The sequence below is a fragment of the Boleophthalmus pectinirostris genome, unplaced genomic scaffold (genome assembly GCF_026225935.1).
Source record: "Boleophthalmus pectinirostris isolate CB_2022bp ecotype Guang Dong unplaced genomic scaffold, ASM2622593v1 HiC_scaffold_11, whole genome shotgun sequence".
NCBI classification, from domain to species: Eukaryota; Metazoa; Chordata; class Actinopteri; order Gobiiformes; family Gobiidae; genus Boleophthalmus; species Boleophthalmus pectinirostris.
Genome location: NW_026570994.1, coordinates 4,713,361 through 4,731,622, shown reverse-complemented (window position 1 = coordinate 4,731,622; position 18,262 = coordinate 4,713,361). Strand labels below are relative to the sequence as shown.

The window sequence follows — 18,262 nt, the reverse complement described above, 5'->3', positions numbered from 1 at the left end:
AATTTTCTACTAATTTCTTGACATGTAGAAAAAAAATGAATTCAAATAAGAGCAGGCTTACTCGTAATTCCAAATAATGCCACTGAAGTTATCCAAAAAAAAATTCATTTTTGGACAGATATTTCATATTGGTATCATCAATTACTCATGGATAAAATAAAATTTAAATTTAAAAATGAATCTTTGTAAATATATTTATATTTTTGTACCCAAATGCTTGAAACATAACAAAAAAATTGTGAGTACAAAAAATATTCTATGACCTTGTTTAACACATTTTAATTAATTTGTAGAAAAATTGCATTCAAATAAGAGTATCAGCTTGAAGAGAAACCGTTTGGGCACAGTGTTGTGTTCCATATGGGTGTCATCAATCAAACCAAGCCTCAAGAGGTTTTAGATGTCATCCGTGCATGTTTGAGTAATTTAGCAATCTCTCCTGGGTCCTCTTCAAACCCTCTTTACGGTTAGCTGTGAGATTCTGTGCGATGCTCCGCCCACAGACCTACACCACCCACGCTCCCACACGACTATTCTCCATGAATATTCAAAAACATGATACAAAACTGTACGCTACAACTTCACAAACCTGATGCGATGTGCAGTAGTTTCATTCTCGAGATGCAGGCTGAATTTAATGTGATAAGGCTTTGAAGGGGGAGTGACTTTTGACTCATTTGGCATTTTCCAAACAATAAAAGGTAACACGGTGATCTAAATATGTGATGTATTTGCAGTAAAAACCCAGTTTTTAATAAAATTTTCTGTCCAAATTCAAATTCCGTTCTGTAGATTCCATTATTTGCCGCGATAAGCCAACTGAGTCTCATTTGTGTCCTTGGTGTCTCACAGGAGGCTCTGGGAATCCAGTCCATTGTCTCCTCATCGATAGCTCTTATTGATAAAGTGTCAGGTGGTTCACACAAACACGCCGCTGCAAAGGTTAAGGTCAGAGGTCAGAGCGAGGAGGTTATGTGTTATTGTAAAGTGGGCGATTCGGACGATGTATGTATGTTTTGGGGGGATGTCCTGATAAGAAAAAAAGTCGATATTTGTCCAATCATAACTCATGGCTTTTCATTTTAGATGTGTGCGAATTACAGCTTTCTATTTGTGTATTGTTGCGTATTTTTAAAACTTTTCATTGGTTGCTGGTCAATATCACAAAATCCTGCAGTTCGTCTCTCAGACTGAAAACACTCTGTTCCACCTTGTGATGTCATGTGGTCATTAGAATCATTCGGTTGATCGTGTCAGTACCTCAGTTTGTAGTGTTTGCTCATTGATATGATGGTTGGTGGTTTGAATCCCGCTCTCGACATAAACATTTTTGATTGAGTGGTCAAATCCACTGACTCACAGGTTGGCGGTGGATTCTAGCTCCACAGAAGAATGCTTGGGCGAGCACACAACAACATTGTGTTGTAGTACTCAAGACCGGTCTTGGTCTTGAGACTGGTGCTGAGAATGTTTTTTTGCTGTCTTGATCTTATCGCGGACTCAACCGCATTTGGAGTCAGTCTAGTCTCGGTCTTGAAGGTGCTTGGACTTGGTCTTGTCTCGGTCTTGAAGGTGCTTGGACTTGAGCTTGTCTCGGTCTTGAAGGCGTTTGGACTCGGGCTTGTCTCGGTCTTGAAGGCGTTTGGACTCAGGCTTGTCTTGTTCTTGAAGGCGCTTGATAGTTGGTCTTGTCTTGGTATTGAAGGTGCTTGGACTCGGTCTTGTCTCGGTCTTAAAGGCACTTGGACTCGGGCTTGTCTCGGTCTTGAAGGCACTTGGACTCGGTCTTGAAGGCGCTTGGACTCGGTCTTGAAGGCGCTTGGACTCGGTCTTGAAGGCGCTTGGACTCGGACTTGAAGGCGTTTGGACTCGGTCTTGTCTTGTTCTTGAAGGCACTTGATAGTCGGTCTTGTCTTGGTCTTGTAGGCGCTTGGACTCAGTCTTGTCTCAGTCTTGAAGGCGCTTAGACTTGGTCTCGTCTCGGTCTGGAGGTCTGACACTCGACGAATGATAAAATGGAGATAAATTTATAAAAACACTGATATAAGTATGCCAAAATAATTGTAAAATACAAATATATGTTGAAAATTACAAAGATGGTCTCAGTTTGGTCTTGATGGGCTGTGGTCTCGGTCTTGTCTCAGTCTCAGCCTTTAAAAGTCTCGGTCTTGTCTCGGTCTCAACCCTCAGAGTTCTCGGTCTTGTCCTGGTCTCTGGACCCTGTAGTCTCGATTAGTGCGCTCTTGACTACAACACTACAACAACTATATGTGTGTGAATGGATGAGTGGTTCCTTGATGGAAAATGCTTTGAATCCCTTGAAGGTGGATTTCAGATCTTGAATTGCCAGTTTCTACTGAACTCGAGGTAAAAATGTAGCTGTTAACTCGAACACTACCACTTCATGACATCACAAGCTGGAACAGAGCATATTGAGCTTTGGAGATATAGACAGAATAATAATAAAGTGTTAATCAAACATGTGTGAATGAAACAAATCCCAACTCCAGGTCTGTTTTTGAAAGATAACAACTTTACAACACGACTTAAAACTCACAAGGGTAAATTTTCCATAATACTGGACCTTTAAAAACACTTAAACGACAATAGAAAGAATACAGGAACAAGATTTCATTCTGACATTATCGACATTCTCATTTCTTATGCTTAATTACACCAGTGACTTGCGTTTTGAGCTTTCTGCTGAATCACTCTTGAACTCAGTGCGCTTTATAGATTTCATTTATTGAACGAATAAACAGCCATTACATAAATATTCGCATTCGTGGTCTAGTCGTAAAATTTCCAAAGTGAAAATGAGTCCCGGTGCAGTCCTCATGCAGAGTAATCCTGGAACATATTGTACACACATGCATTTGCTTGTTAAGAGAACTGAGTGCACGTCTAATGCAGTATTTACGGTAATCTGTTTAGAGTAGTACTACACGAGTGCCGCCCCATACGTCCTTACAGTGCAGGTATATACAGTGGTTATGACAGAAGTACAAATTACCCCCGCATAAATCTAGTGGGCGTTTACTGCTATAATTACGGTGTGGTCCTATAGCCGCGTACATGAATGAGGCGATCGTTTACCATAGACGCGATCCATTACAGCGCATTACCTGATCTCCATCCGCTTCTCTCGCCGTGGGAGCCAGGCTGAGTCAGCAGTGTGAGCCCGTGTGCTGCCGTGTGCATGAGAGCAGCAGGGTTATGGGTGAAGGAAGGGTTAAGGTAGAGCATAACCTTGTGAAATACATTTTTAATATGTAGAAAAAATGTAGATAAATACTTTGAGATTCTATGTATGTATTTTGACAGATATTGTAATGTATTATAATCCAGTCCAAATCATTTTACCAACAGAAAGTCTCCAAAGTGCTGCACAACATAAAATAAAGCATAAAATAAATAACTATGCAAGTCAAAAAACATAAAAAATACAAAAAATAGCAAATAAAAAACAGCAAAGAAAATCAATAAAAAGATAGTCAATTCTCACACCGTGTTAAAAGTCGGTGACTAAAAGTGTCTTTTGTCTTCTTAAACAAGACTTAAAAGAATCGAGTGAAGCGGCGCTCTTAATGTGAGCAGGGAGAGCTTTCCGAAGTTTGGGGCAAACCACAGAAGAGGCCCGGTCACCCCAAGGTCGCCCCAACTTTTGAGCCTCCTTTTCGGGACAGATAAGTTGGAGCTGGCCCACAGACCTCAGAGTGTGTGAAGGAGTGTAGGAACAATGAGATCTGAAATGTACATTGGGGTCACAGCTTAAGTTAGTATTATAATTAAAAACATGTTCTGCCCAATTATAATTTTTTTTAAATGTCTTTCCTTTTTTTATTCCATGAATTTTTTTGTATGTCTAGTAAGGGTGTAATGATATCCAAATCTCTCGATACGATATTATCATGGTACTATATTGATATATTGATAGATATAATTGTAGATAGGACGGTTTTTGCTTTTTAAAATACCTTGACAAGATTTTGGTTTGAATTATTTTTGTCATAACTCCAAGAATTCAATTAAAAACCATATTTCTTCATGTTGTCTGCACTGACATGAATCATGGGATATGTAGTTCCTTATGTTTATAAGCTGTTGCTTTTGTAAAACCATACATTTAAGCAAAGGAACTTGTAATTCGATATATTGTGACGCCCCATGGTACTATTGTGAGACTTTTGACGGTACAATATAACGATATGTCTAGTAGGGCTGGGTATCATTAAGAAGTTGCCGATACGATACATACCTCGATACACAGGCCACGATACGATCCATATCTCAATACAGTGCACTTTTGATTCGATATATATTTCAAATCGATTCGATACAGTTCAATAAAAAATAAAGGCTAAATCGTGGCTGTGATACTAAAAGTCTTTGTTAAACCACTTCTTGTGCAAAGTTCACATGAAACACAAACATTTTAATCCTCAAAATAGAGTAAAAATGTCAAATGTGTTGCATAAATGAGTTTCCTTTCACTCCACAAGCAACAAAACTGTAGCTGTAACAAAATAATTTAGTAAAACACACCTAAAAATACTCTTGGTGATATATCGAGACAGCAGCCCACGATATCGATACTGTATCATCGCATTAAACGACACAATATATCAATATTCCAATATTTTTGCACACCCCTAATGTCTAGTCTTTTGGTGTAAAAATTCTCAAGTGTATATTTGGGTATGATCCTTTATTACATCTTAGATCTTTTTTTTTTTTTTTTATAAAATCCGTATAACTCAAGAAACATACATTTGCACAAAAAAATAAAAAAATAAATATCTTTGATGTATACCATTTACTAAGAACAATATTAAATTAATTGACAGTATTTAAATAGAAATAGTTGACATAATAAGTTGTTAAGTGTTATTTATTTTTTATTCATTTATGCAGGTAGCCAAAACTTGCCAAAAACGAAAATATATTTAAAAAGTTACTAAATGTCACACTTCAAATTTCAAATCCTTCTGAGATCTGAGATTCAAATTCTGAGGTAGTCTTTCCCTCTGGTTTTGTCCTGGTTGTCCCATAGCGGGGGCAGGCTGTTCGGCGGCGGGTCCGGCTGCCTCCCGAACCATCCTCCTCTTCCTCCTCCTCTTCTTCCTCGGCGCTCCTGACGTCTCCGTGTCACTGGAGTTTTGGCGCGGCGCTGCAGACGGCTGACCCAGATCGGGGCACTGTCGCCGGGGGTGGATTAGAGGGAGAGGAGGGCGCGGGCGTGGGTGTGGGTGTGGGTGCGGGTGTGGATGGAGAGATGAAGAGGAGGGGGTGATACAAAGGCATAAGAAACAAAGAGAGATTTAATAGGATTTGATGCTTGGGTGTGACTATAAAGGCTTTTGAAGAGCTCATGTATTTCAGCTTAAGTGAGGGGGGTTTGGTTTATCTGGACCAATATTTAAATAAAAAAAACTCTGCATTGTTTTGAACTGAAATAATTTGTCAAAATAAGTTGCTTACGACCATGCAGTGATTTGATTTTTGTTGTTTAGTTTTGACCATGATAAAATTCTAAAACTGCGAAATTTCTTGGGATCTGTTCTTCCATTCTAACCTGTTTTTTGTAGGTGCCCAATATATAACTTTCGCAGTGTGGTATCTGGCGCCTGCTTGTCTCCATGGAGATGTTATAGAACTTTTTCACAACAGCCAGAAGTGCCGCGATGTAGGGTAAACGTCACTTACGTTAATGCTTTTCTATGGCAAAATATCTGTGGAAATGCAGCTTCATAAATCTGCCCCGTCACCAAATCATCAATCAACAAGATCAACTAAGGATAAACATTTTTCCATCAAGAATTTATCCATAACTGTCAAGGGAGAAAGATGAAAACGTAAAGGTGAACAACGACGAGCATTAGTGAACTACTGAGCAAAACTAATGTTATGGTCATGAATAAAACAGAAGTAATAAATAATTCATTAATAAGTAACTTGTGAACTCAGGCTGATTTTAGAATTCAAATAAAAAATTGATTTCATGATGATATTAACGTAGACAGAGAGATTTGTGCAGTTCAAATGTTACAGATGTTCACAGATTACATGTCTAACATTTAAACTACACAAATCTCTCTGTCTGAACTGTAAATATGTAAACAGTGTATGGACGTGGTGACTGAGTTTGAATGGGACTATAGTTTTACTTACTGATTGACTGGATGAATGATTGCATTTTATTGGCATGTTCGCCATTTATGACATCAACCTGTCCAGGGACTGAAGGTAGAATTGAGCAATTTTGCTATAACCAAGCACAAACAAATGACCTCTTTGTGTAGTTCAATGTTTTTACGTGCATTGTCCCTGATAAATAACCAAATAAAACTAAACCAAACTAAACTGTCTATTCTAATACTGATATCATGAAATCAATTTTTAATTTTAATTGTAGAATCAGTCTGAGTTCACAAGTTATTTATGTTTTATTCATGACCATAACAGTTCACTAATGTGTCGTTGTTCTCTTTTGCGTTTTCGTCTTTCTTACCCTGATAGTTGTGGATAAATTCTTCATGTTAGAATGTTTATCCTTTGTCGACGTTGTTGGTTGAAGATTTGGTGATGGGGCAGATTTATGAAACTGCTGGAGAATACGACACATTTACACAGATATTTTGCCACAGAAAAGCATTAAAGTAAGTGATGTTTTCCCTACATCGTGGCACTTCCGGCTGTTGTGAAAAAGGTCTATTGCGTCGCATGGAATTTTCCGCAATATGGCATTAAATGTGTCTAAGCCAATCACAGGTGTATCAATTGGTTAAAGATCCTATATTACGCAAAAATGACTCTTGTGAGCTTTAAGCCATGTTAGAATGTTGTTACCTCATTAAAAACAGACCTGGAGTTGTGTTTTGTTTCTCTCAAAATGCTCTGTTCCACCTTGTGATGTCATGAAGTGTGTAGTTTTCAAGTTAACATCTACCTTTTACCTTTAGTTGCAGTCGAAATTGACAATAACAGGGCTGAAATCATCCAAATGATTCTAGTGAAGGTGTTTGGAGTTTTAAAACACTTCCTTGGAGCACTTCCTGTATCACCACATGACATCACAAGGTGGAACAGAGTGTTTTCAGTTTGAGAAAAGAAGGGTGTGTGATTTTAGTATTTTTTAGCTATTAAAGTTAGATAAGAAAATCTGGTAGTGAGTTGTTACAGAATTCTTGAAAAATTCCATAACTGAAAATATTTGTGATTGCATTTTTTCAGATTTTTTTTTATTTTTTTATTTGCAATTGCGTTCATTGTTTTGTACATTTGTATATTTGCGTCTTAGTCTGTCCCGGTCTCAGTGCGTCAGAGTGGTGAGCAGCTGAAGGATAAAGCGGAGAGGACTGCACTGTCAGAACCAGTTTACCACATCAGGATGGCAGGGCGTGCCTGGAGAGCAAGGTCCCGAATGTTACTGCACATTTGGACAAAATCACAACAAGGAAACTTCACAACATGACTTTAGTTCATGAGGGAAAACAAATTTGTCCTTGTAAAATGATACGAAAGAAAACAGCTCTATAGTTATGATCTATGACAAGTGTGGATATTTAAAATCACAATATTCATAAAAAACAACTTAATAAAAGAAGCAAGTCGGCACAATGGGAGAGCTGCAAATCACAATGAATTCATACCAAAATGAAAATAAACCTAGAAAACGAAGTAAGTACAGAGAAGTTAATCTGTGTATCATCCGTTCATTCATTTTCAAAATAAAACTAAAAATAAGAAAACGAAAACTTTTTTTTTTTTTTTTGTCTCCAAAACCAAAATGAAAAAAACAAACAAACAAACAAACAAAAAAAAGATAACAATTTAGTTTTTTTCAGTTTTCGATTTTGTGTTTAGATGAACAATAGAAAAAATGGATAACGGTCGTTTCTCGTTTCCCTGACTTAAACTGGGATGCCAGACTGAACCAAGACTAAACCGGTCTCAGTCCTGGTTTCAGTCCTGGTCCTGGTCTCAGTCCTGGTCTCAGTCCTGGTTCTCAGTCTGGTCTCAGTCCTGGTTTCAGTCCTTGTCCTGGTCCTGGTCTGATCCTGGTCCCGGTCTGGTCCCGGTCTTATCTCGGACTCAGTCCTGGTCTCAGTCCCGGTCTCAGACCCGGTCTGGTCCCAGTCTTGCCTCAGTCTCAGTCCTGGTCTCAGTCCCAGTCTGGTCCCGGTCTCAGTTCCGGTCTGGTCCCGGTCTGGTCCTGTTCTCACTCCTGGTCTCAGTCCTGGTCTGATCCTGGTCTGATCCTGGTTTTGGCCCTGGTCTCAGTTCCGGTCTGGTCCCAGTCTGGTCCCGGTCTCAGTCCCGGTCTGGTTCTGGTCTCAGTCCTGGTCCCAGTCTCGGTCTGGTCCTGGTCTGGTCCCGGTCTGGTCCCAGTCTGGTTCCTGTCTGGTGCCGGTCTCAGACCTGGTCTCGACACTCGGTACCAGTTTAGTCCTGGTTCAGTCCTGGTTTAATCCTGATTTCGTCCTGGTTTAGTCCGGGTTTTGTCCTGGTTTAGACCTGGTTTAGTCCTGGTTTAATCCTGTTTTAGTCCTGTTTTAGTCCTGTTTTAGACCTGTTTTAGACCTGGTTTAGACCTGGTTTAGTCCTGGTTTAATCCTGTTTTAGTCCTGTTTTAGACCTGTTTTAGACCTGGTTTAGACCTGGTTTAATGCTGGTTTAATGCTGGTTTAATCCTGGTTTAGACCTGGTTTAGACCTGGTTTAGACCTGGTTTAATGCTGGTTTAATGCTGGTTTAGTCCTGGTTTAGTCCTGGTTTAGTCCTGGTTTAGTCCTGGTTTAGACCTGGTTTAGCCTTGTTTTAGTCTTGGTTCAGTCCGTATGTGGTGCAAAAGTTCGGCATTGCAGTTTCCATTTGAAACAAAAATCGGAAAAATGAATCATACACGGACTGCAGTGGCCGTGTACGAAAACGAGAGTTGATCGACAAAACGCCATCTCAAAAATAAGTGATTAAAGATGACTCAAACAGGCAGGAATGACTAAAAGCTACAACGTCAGAGTTTAAATGAGAATGAAACAATGGTAATCTGGTTAAAAGCTCGATTTAACAAAAGTCCTTTTAACAAAATAATGGATTAGGTTCATCTAAAAAATTCAAATAAATCCTGCCTTGTGATTCACTGAACAGTTCTTTGAATTGCAAAATGAAAATATGTAAAAAGGTATTTGTGTTGGCTATTAGGGGAATTATGTCGGCGAGGGGGAAGCGGGACACGAGCTGATGACGTTATGATGAAATTAGTCAGTGTTAATTATGAATGATGTTTCCAGGAACGAGATCAAACTATGCCCCTGCAGTTCTATTTGTGTGGGCAATGATTTCTTCTGTTACATTATTCAAAGTCCATAATCATCCAAATAAAATTAAAAGGAACGGTGTGTAACTTTGTGGAGGTGGTCAAACCATACTTCAGAACATTCTCCATGGAAGCAATACTTACCTCCAGGTCACATAAGAGTCAGGTTAAGGATGTGTAATACAAATATTTTAATAGATTTTTGGCTAAAATTGGTCATTTTAAGATACTACAGGTAAAACACATTTGTGAATTTCTGTATCAAAACATTCACAAATTATGGCAAATATCGATCGATAGAACATTTTAAATGCATTTATTTCAGTATATTTTTTACATTTCTGTTAGAGATGGAACAAGATCTCACAAGATAAAATTGAGAAACAAGCATGAGAAAAATGATCTAGAGACATTTGCCTCATGTGTTGGCCTTTGGTTTGACACAAATGGGGCGAGTTTCAATATTTACATTTCTGGAGAAGCTTGAAACGCAATACTACAATAACTATAAAGTAAAAATATTGGATAAAGTAAATCAAAAATGTTAAGCAAAAATTGTAAACTGGATCGCACAATTTATTATTATTATTTTTTTTACAATTTATATCAAAGTCTTGTTCTCATATAATAATTGATGGTATTATTGTGTTATTATAGTGTAAACACTTTCAAATTAAAGTTTAAATGTATTTTATTTTTTAAATACATATTTGATTATGTCAAAGTTTCACAAAAAAAAAAAAAAAAAAAAAAAAATATATATATATATATATATATATATATATATATATATATATATATATATATATATATATATATATATATATAGGCTGAAAATATAGTAGACAATATTTATGCTATTTACCTGTTTTATCCCCATTTTATACATTAGTGGTAGTAGTGGGAGTGGTAGTAAGTGTAGTGTAGTAGTAGTAGTAGTAGTAGTAGTAGTAGTAGTAGTAGTAGTAGTAGTAGTAGTAGTGTAGTAGTAGTAGTAGTAGTAGTAGTAGAAGTAGTAGTAGTAGATAGTAGTAGATAGTAGTGGTAGTAGTAGTAGTAGTAGTAGTAGATAATGGTAGTGTAGTAGTAGTAGTAGTAGATAGTAGTAGTAGTAGTAGTAGTAGTAGTAGTAGTAGTAGTAGTAGTAGTAGTAGTAGTAGTAGTAGTAGTAGTAGTAGTAGTAGTAGTAGATAATGGTAGTGGTAGTAGTAGTAGTAGATAATGGTAGTAGTAGGTGGTAGTATTAGTAGCAGTGGTAGTAGTAGTAGTAGTAGATAATGGTAGTAGTAGTAGTAGTAGTAGTAGTAGTAGTAGTAGTAGTAGTAGTAGTAGTAGTAGTAGTAGTAGTAGTAGTAGTAGTAGTAGTAGTAGTAGTAGTAGTAGTGTAGTAGCAGTGGTAGTAGTAGTAGTAGTAGTAGTAGTAGTAGTAGTAGTAGTAGTAGTAGTAGTAGTAGTAGTAGTAGTAGTAGTAGTAGTAGTAGTAGTAGTAGTAGTAGTAGTAGTAGTAGTAAGTAGTAGTAGTAGTAGTAGTAGTAGTAGTAGTAGTAGTAGTAGTAGTAGTAGTAGTAGTAGTAGTAGTAGATAGTAGTAGTAGTAGTAGTAGTAGTAGTAGTAGTAGTAGTGGTAGTATTAGTAGCAGTGGTAGTAGTAGTGGTAGTGGTTGTATTAGTAGGAGTGGTAGTAGTAGAAGTAGTGTGATGGTAGTAGTAGGTAGTAGTAGTAGGTAGTAGTGTGGTAGTAGTAGCAGCAATATTTTCCTTTTTTTGCTTATATTTATTACCAATATTTTAATGTATATTCTTAATTAGTTTTATTTGTTTCCAATATTCAGCTTTTTGTTTTAAATGTATTTTGTTTTGCCGCTATTCACAAACAGATCAGACTCTCTAATACTTTACTTGTATTTGTATATTCATATGTATTCTTCTGTTACTTAAAAAAGAAAAAGAAGAAGAAAACTAGAGCAGATATATGATTGTAAACTGTTGCTTGTTTCTCCCTCTTACATTCTCTTTGGCCTGGATCAGATCTGTGCTTAAATGTGATATAAGCCTCTTGCCAGATCTGTGCTGGACACTGGTTGGACCTGTTCTGGTTGCTATGGTGACAGCCTCCTTATCAGCTTCAAAACGATGGGCGCGTCCAAAATTCTCATACAGGCTCTAATACAGAAAATCATCAAAGTCATGTCTAAAATGTGAAAACTGTGCGCTAAATCTCAAATATTTTAACCTCGAAGTGTAGTTATGTTGTTGTTGTTTACATTTTAATCAATAATCGTTCATATTTGTTAAAGGTGCTGTGAAAATTGTCATAGAAAACCAAATCAGGATGGATATTTTTGATTGATGGAGTAATAATTTGATTGAATTTGATTTTGCCTGCAGCACGTGTTTGCAGAGACAAAGGCTGGACCGGGAAGTGCATAGGCTGAACACATGCGCCATCTGGTGGTAGACGGCTGCACTGACACACTGTAGACGTGCTTGTTTTCAATAAATATATAAATAACTACTCAGCAAAAAGTGTTCAGTGTTAAAATTGACTCACAGAATCAATTTGAACATTTTCTCAAGGTTTATATGAGTCCAATCTGTTCTAGAGTTAATTTAATTTAAATTTTTGGAAATGTTAATTAAGTAACACTGGACCAAAGTTCCTGTTTAACCCCAAAATCAAGAGTTATATTAACGTTTTGAGAGTAAACAGATAACACTTTGTAGGGTTATCCTAATTTAGCTAAACAACACACAGAGCTGTTTTATTTTTACACTTAATTTCATCTTAAATTCACTAAAATAATGTACGAAACTGGTTCTAACTGGTCTTCTCTTGCGGGAGTTTGAAGTGGTGGGTGGAAGTTGAATAATTTAACACTATTGGAAGTTGAATGAACACTAAGGGAAGTTGAATTAACACTAAGGTATAAAAAATGTTTCAGAAGAAGCGCTTCCTGGACCTCCAGAGGATAATACACAGTAGATCCAACTCAGTGGTGCTCTTTGGGAAGGGATGTCAGTACAAAGATGCAAAAAAAAGATGCAAAAAAACCCAAGGCACTCACTGGTTCAAAATTCTGTTTGTCCCCTGAGGAAAGCCAAGGCTGAAACGCGTCGGGACTTTTTTAGTTGTCCATTAAGACATGCCGTAAACTAATAAAGGCATTTTATTTTGAACCAGTGAGTGCCTTGGGTTTTTTTGCATCTTAACACTAAGGTATGTTGAATGAACATTAGGGGAAGTTGAATGAACACTAGAGGAAGTTGAATGAACACTAGGGGAAGTTGAACACTAGGGGAAGTTGAGTAAACACTAGAGGAAGTTGAATGAACACTAGGGGAAGTTGAATTAACACTAGAGGAAGTTGAGTAAACACTAGAGGAAGTTGAATGAACACTAGGGGAAGTTGAATGTTGAAAACACTAGGGGAAGTTGAATAAACACTAGGGGAAGTTGAATGAACACTAGGGGAAGTTGAGTAAACACTAGAGGAAGTTGAATGAACACTAGGGAAGTTGAATGAAACACTAGGGAAGTTGAATGAACACTACACTAGAAAGCACTAGGGGAAGAACACTTGAATTAACACTAGGGGAAGTCACACTAGGGAAGTTGAAGTTGAAGTAAAAACACTAGAGGAAGTTGAATGAACACTACACTAGGGGAAGTTGAATTGAAGTTGAATTAACACTAGGGGAAGTTGAGTAAACACTAGAGGAAGTTGAATGAACACTAGAGGAAGTTGAATTAACACCAGGAGAATTTGAATTAACTTCAACCACATCAACGCTGGCAAATAGCCTCAACTCGAAACCCCATTTAACTTTCAAATAGTTAAAATAACACTTTTGTGAAATATTTTACCTTGAAACTTTAACTCTCCAGTTTTTGCTCTGTGCTTCGTTTGCTGGCAAATAAGTTTACAGATTAATTTAAAGAGGAGGTATAACACTTCTTTGAGATATTAACTGTAACACATCACATATTTACAACAGCATCTACCTTTTATTGTTTTGATAATGTTCAATTCACCTAAAATAACGCATTATCATGTTGTGAAGTAAAATTTTTGTGTTTTGAAGCTCAAAAGTCACTCCCCATTACAGTGTCATAAAGTCACAGTGTAACAAAGTCAATGTTATCACTTTACAATCAGTAAGTCGCGTCAGGTTTGTCTGGTCGCTGCGGACACTTTTGTATCACATTTTCAAGGTTTAAAGGGCCGTCACCTGCTTCTCTCCATGGAGACGTTGCCTTTAATGTTCCACAGTATGGCATTACACTTCTTGTCCCTACGGAGACATCAGTTGACACCACAGGGCAAGGTTACATGTCAGAGCTTACAGTAAGAATGCCAGTTTTTAGGTCAATAAAAATCCATGTTATTGAGTAAATGCAGTCTAAACAGTAACTTTTCTGGTGGACATCACAAGATAGAAGAGCGTTTTAAGATCTGGAGATGACAGACTAATAATGCTGGATTACTCAAAGACGTAAATGAAACAAAACACTACTCCAGGTCTGTTTTTAATAAGGTAACAACATTCTAACATGACTTAAAGTTCACAAGAGTCCATTTTGGGTAATGTAGGACCTTCGATATCTTCACAAATGATTCCACTTTACTGATTCTTTTCTTTTTGTCCAGGTGAGCGTCCGTACCCCAGGCATGGCAGACGGTCAGGAGCACTGGACCTCCAACGGTCAGGAGAACGGAGAGAACGGATACTCCTCCTACAGCGCCACCTACAGGGAGAACGGATACCACGCGGCGGGAGGGGGAGGGGCCACGGGAGCACCCACAGGTAAGGACCGCCCACAGATCTTGGGAGGAGGAGGGGCAAATGTTTATGGGTCAAATGCACTGGGTCTTAGTACAGGAAATGGTACAGGTGCAGTGGATTGAAGAAGAGTTAAGGGATAATGAGAATAACTTGGTAAACAAAATATACACTCAAATATATGAAACTATTTGCTTTGGATCAACATAAAATGAAGAAATGGGTAAAGGTGACGTAATATATTTATGTAGAGTCAACTTATTTTTTTTTTTTTTTTTTTTTTTGAGTGTGTATAGTTTTGTTCTTATAAGTCCAAAAAGCTGTTGCCAAGGGAGATACAGTACTTTGCAAAGTTTAACTAATTTCTTCCCTGCAATCATACACCTTATTTTTTTTAATAAATACAGGGTTCCCATGGTCATGGAAATCATGGAAATTGAAAATGTCATTTTCCAGACCTGGGAGAGTCATGGAATTTTGTAAATTCAATGAAAATCTTGGAAAAGTCATGGAATTTTAGTATCTCTTTCACTCAACTCCAGCGTTCTGTTAAGATCTCATGAGGCTATTCTTATTATTTCTGAACGTCTGCACCTTTTGTTTAAGAGAGATTATAATAAATACACTGACAGGATTTTGAATGTTCAAAAACTATAATCCCAAACCATAAGGTGAGTGGAAAGAGTTAACATTTCATATTTAGCCCTAAAAGTCTGATCAATTCTGCTGTAAAGTCATGGAAAATGACTTTAGGTCATGAAAAAGTCACAGAAAAGTTTTGAAATTTTGTCCATGAAAAAAAGTGGGAACCCTGTAAATACTCAGATAAAATTCTGGGTATTTCAAATCACTGGTAGTACTGAAAAAAGTGACTATATTACTGGTATTGATACTGATATTGGAAAATAAATATTGGATTGATATTGGGGGGGGAAAAAAAAGATATTCATTTACTCTTAGGTAGCAATACTTTGAGGCAGAGGTGAGAACAAGTCGTTGTTTTGCAAGTCTCAAGTAAGTCTCAAGTCTTTGACCTCAAGTTCTAAGTCAAATACAGGCAAGTCCAAGTCGAGTCTCGAGTCACTGGCCCATAAGTCCAAGTCAAGTCCAAGTTGTCCACTTTGGGCTTCAAGTCATTTCAAGTCTTTAAACTTAGATTTTTGCAATTTATATGAATTTTAAAGTAAATTGTACTTAAAAAGTCATGACATATTTATATGTGAGTATTTATGCAAGAGTTATAGGAAATAATTTAGTCAATTTTTCCTTTTTAAATGTCTTGACAAGATCTTAGTGTGAATCATTACGGTCAGAACAGAAAGAATTCAGACTTAAAAGTGCTTCTCAAGTCTTCTCAAGTCACAGGCCTCAAATCCAAGTCAAGTCCCAAGTCATTGACTTTCAAATCCAAGTTGAGTCCCAAGTCTTAGTCCATTTTATCAAGTCAAGTCTGAAGTCCTAAAAATAGTGACTCAAATCTGACTCGAGTCCAAGTCCAGTTGGAAAAACCAAACCAAGTCTTAGATTAGAACTAAACCAGGATCAAATGTATGAACTTTTGATCCAGTTTTTTTTTTTTTACAACTACTGTTTTAACAACTCTTTTAACTGCTAAGAAAACTACTGGATTTATTGTGTTAACTGTGTTCAGTTCAACTCTTTTAATGTTCAAGGTAAAATCATTTCACACAAGTTCAAGTACGAGTCAGCCTCTGTGCATTACACTTTTCTGTCTGAGCGACGTCTACAGTTGTAATTTCACTGTATTTCATGTACATTCACCACTCAGCGAGCAGCCTATATCGTCATAGCAACAACCAATGTGTTTATTAAGTCCTAAAAACACACATTATTAGCTGTTCCACAGAATAAATTACAGTTTTGAGCTAATTGCAAAGAGCTGTCTCATGGCTATTTTGGGGTTCTGAGTATGTTTCATGTAGCAGTCCTGTTGTATTCTACTGTTTCATTGGTGCTTTAGTCAAACGTGTGTGTTTATTTTCACCCATATTTGCTGGTAAGTCTGTTCATTTTGTATTATTTATCGTTACAAATATGCAAAATGAGAAAAAGTGTCCATGGCAACACGTCACACTGCAAAAAAACAGAATCTACCTGAGTTAAAATCACTTGAATTCAGAATCTTGATTTAAGTTTGTTGGTCAAGTTTTTAAGACTACGATTACGATTTTCAATATTATTCAACTCAATTTGACTTATTTAGTTGATGAGGTGCGCTATGGCATTAAACATCTCCATGGAGACGAGCAGGGAGCGCCACCAGGTCAAGTTATAGGTCAGGTCTGTGGAGAGGCAAACCCATTTACAGTAAGAATATAAGTTTTTCAGTGTATTTTGGAGCAATAAAAACACTAGAACTTGAATAAATGCAAGACTGATAACTTTAATGCCATACTGTGGAACATTCTAGACATAGAAATAACATTTCCACGGAGACAATCAACCAGAAAAGTTACAGAGTGCACTTTAAGTTTAAAACATCCCTTTTATTTAGACATAAAAGAAAGAAACATGCCCAAAATACAGTTTCCAAGTCAAAAAATCTAGAACAAATAGAAGAAATCTTAAAGCCACAGTATGTAACTTTTTACCCCAAAAGATTATGTAAAATAAATGCTTTTTAAAAAATAATTTAGTTTGTGTTTATTGCATTGAAAAAACTTGGAAAATCATGCATTCGTACACTGAGCGGGCTTGCTTCTCCACAAACCTGACTCTTATTTGACATGAAGAACTCCACCTACTTGTTTCTATGGAAATGTTGTTATTTTCATTAGAAATATTGGCCCTCATTCATGAATCTTTTTCTTAATTTTTTTTTTGTTGTAACTTCCAGTTCAAGAAAATGCTGAGAGATTCAGTGTTCTTACGCAGACAAATTCCTAAGTGACAGTTTTGCCGAATTCACCAACACCAACTACGAACACCTCCACGCTATTTTACAATTAATTTACATAGAAAATGAAAATGTATTTGGTTAGAAACGTCCTCTGAACTTCCAAATATAAGCACTGGGGTTGGGACAGACTGAGGCTCAGTGCAGCCTGGAGAAAGTCTGTTAGACCCAATACACACAGAGTCTATAACAGTGTTTCCCAAACGTTTTTCTGGGGACCCATATTTTAAGTCAATAAACATTATTCATAAATCACAAAATAAAGGTAGATTTGACCATTACTGAACATTAATGAGGACATTTTATTGTTGACTGAGTTTTAAACAATGAAAAACACTCAACAGTTTTGGGTAAATCATTGAAGCAGCAATAAAAGGATCTATAAAACACCTATTTGGACGTTAATTGTAGAACATGACTTTTTCTTTTCAACATTCAATTGAACCAGCAATATTGGACCTACATGCAGATCATTACAAGGCAACCCCCCAAAAAATGTCTTGCAACTCACTTGAATGTTGCAACCCAGTCTTTGTGAAACACTACTCTAGAAAACTCCTCATAAATGTTATTGGATCACACGGTCATATGTTTATAGGAAATAATTTAAGAAAATATATAACTTACAATCATGGAGGAATTAAAAAATTTTTTGTTGCATTATGAGAGTAATAATATTCTAAAACAGTAGAATTTTTGTTCTTACAAGTGCTTCTGACTGTTCGTAGGATTTGTTCTTACAGAAAAACCTTTTCAGTTAAGAAAAAGTTTTGTGAATGCCAAAAATGTTCGTAAGTACAAATTTGTTTTTAAGAACGTTTCATAAATGAGGCCCACTGTTACTTTCGTCCACACTATTGCAGAAAACTGTCTCCACACTGAAAAAAAAAAACCAAAACAATATCCAGATAAGTTAAAATGACTTAAATTAAGAATATTTGACTTTATTTGAGTTGATTCAACTTGACAAGTGACATTATCTACCAGTAGAATAAGTGTTGTTTACTTAATTAAAGCAACATTAGATTTAGTTTGTTATTTTAAGGGTAAAGAGTTGTGTTTTTCTTAGTTTAAGTGTAGCAAGATGTATTTTCATATTTTAGTACAAAAAGTCTTATTCCACTGGTAGATTTTAATTGACCCAAATCCTGATAAAATGTTCTTAATTCAAGTCATTTTAACTTAACTAGATTTTGTTTTTTGCAGTGCATGGAGAAACTACTGAAGTGTGGCTTTAACTTTCTAT

General features: G+C 36.7%; 1 protein-coding gene across 1 annotated transcript in view; it reads left to right on the top strand.

The window, feature by feature from the left end:
* LOC129412617 (microtubule-associated protein 2-like) overlaps nucleotides 1-18,262 on the top strand; it is a 134,254-nt gene that overhangs the window by 83,326 nt on the left and 32,666 nt on the right. Inside the window, exon 4 of the mRNA XM_055166714.1 lies at nucleotides 13,967-14,123. Within this exon, the coding sequence (XP_055022689.1) occupies nucleotides 13,988-14,123 (136 nt within the window). The 5' untranslated portion in view covers nucleotides 13,967-13,987. The remainder of the gene's footprint in view (nucleotides 1-13,966; nucleotides 14,124-18,262) is intronic.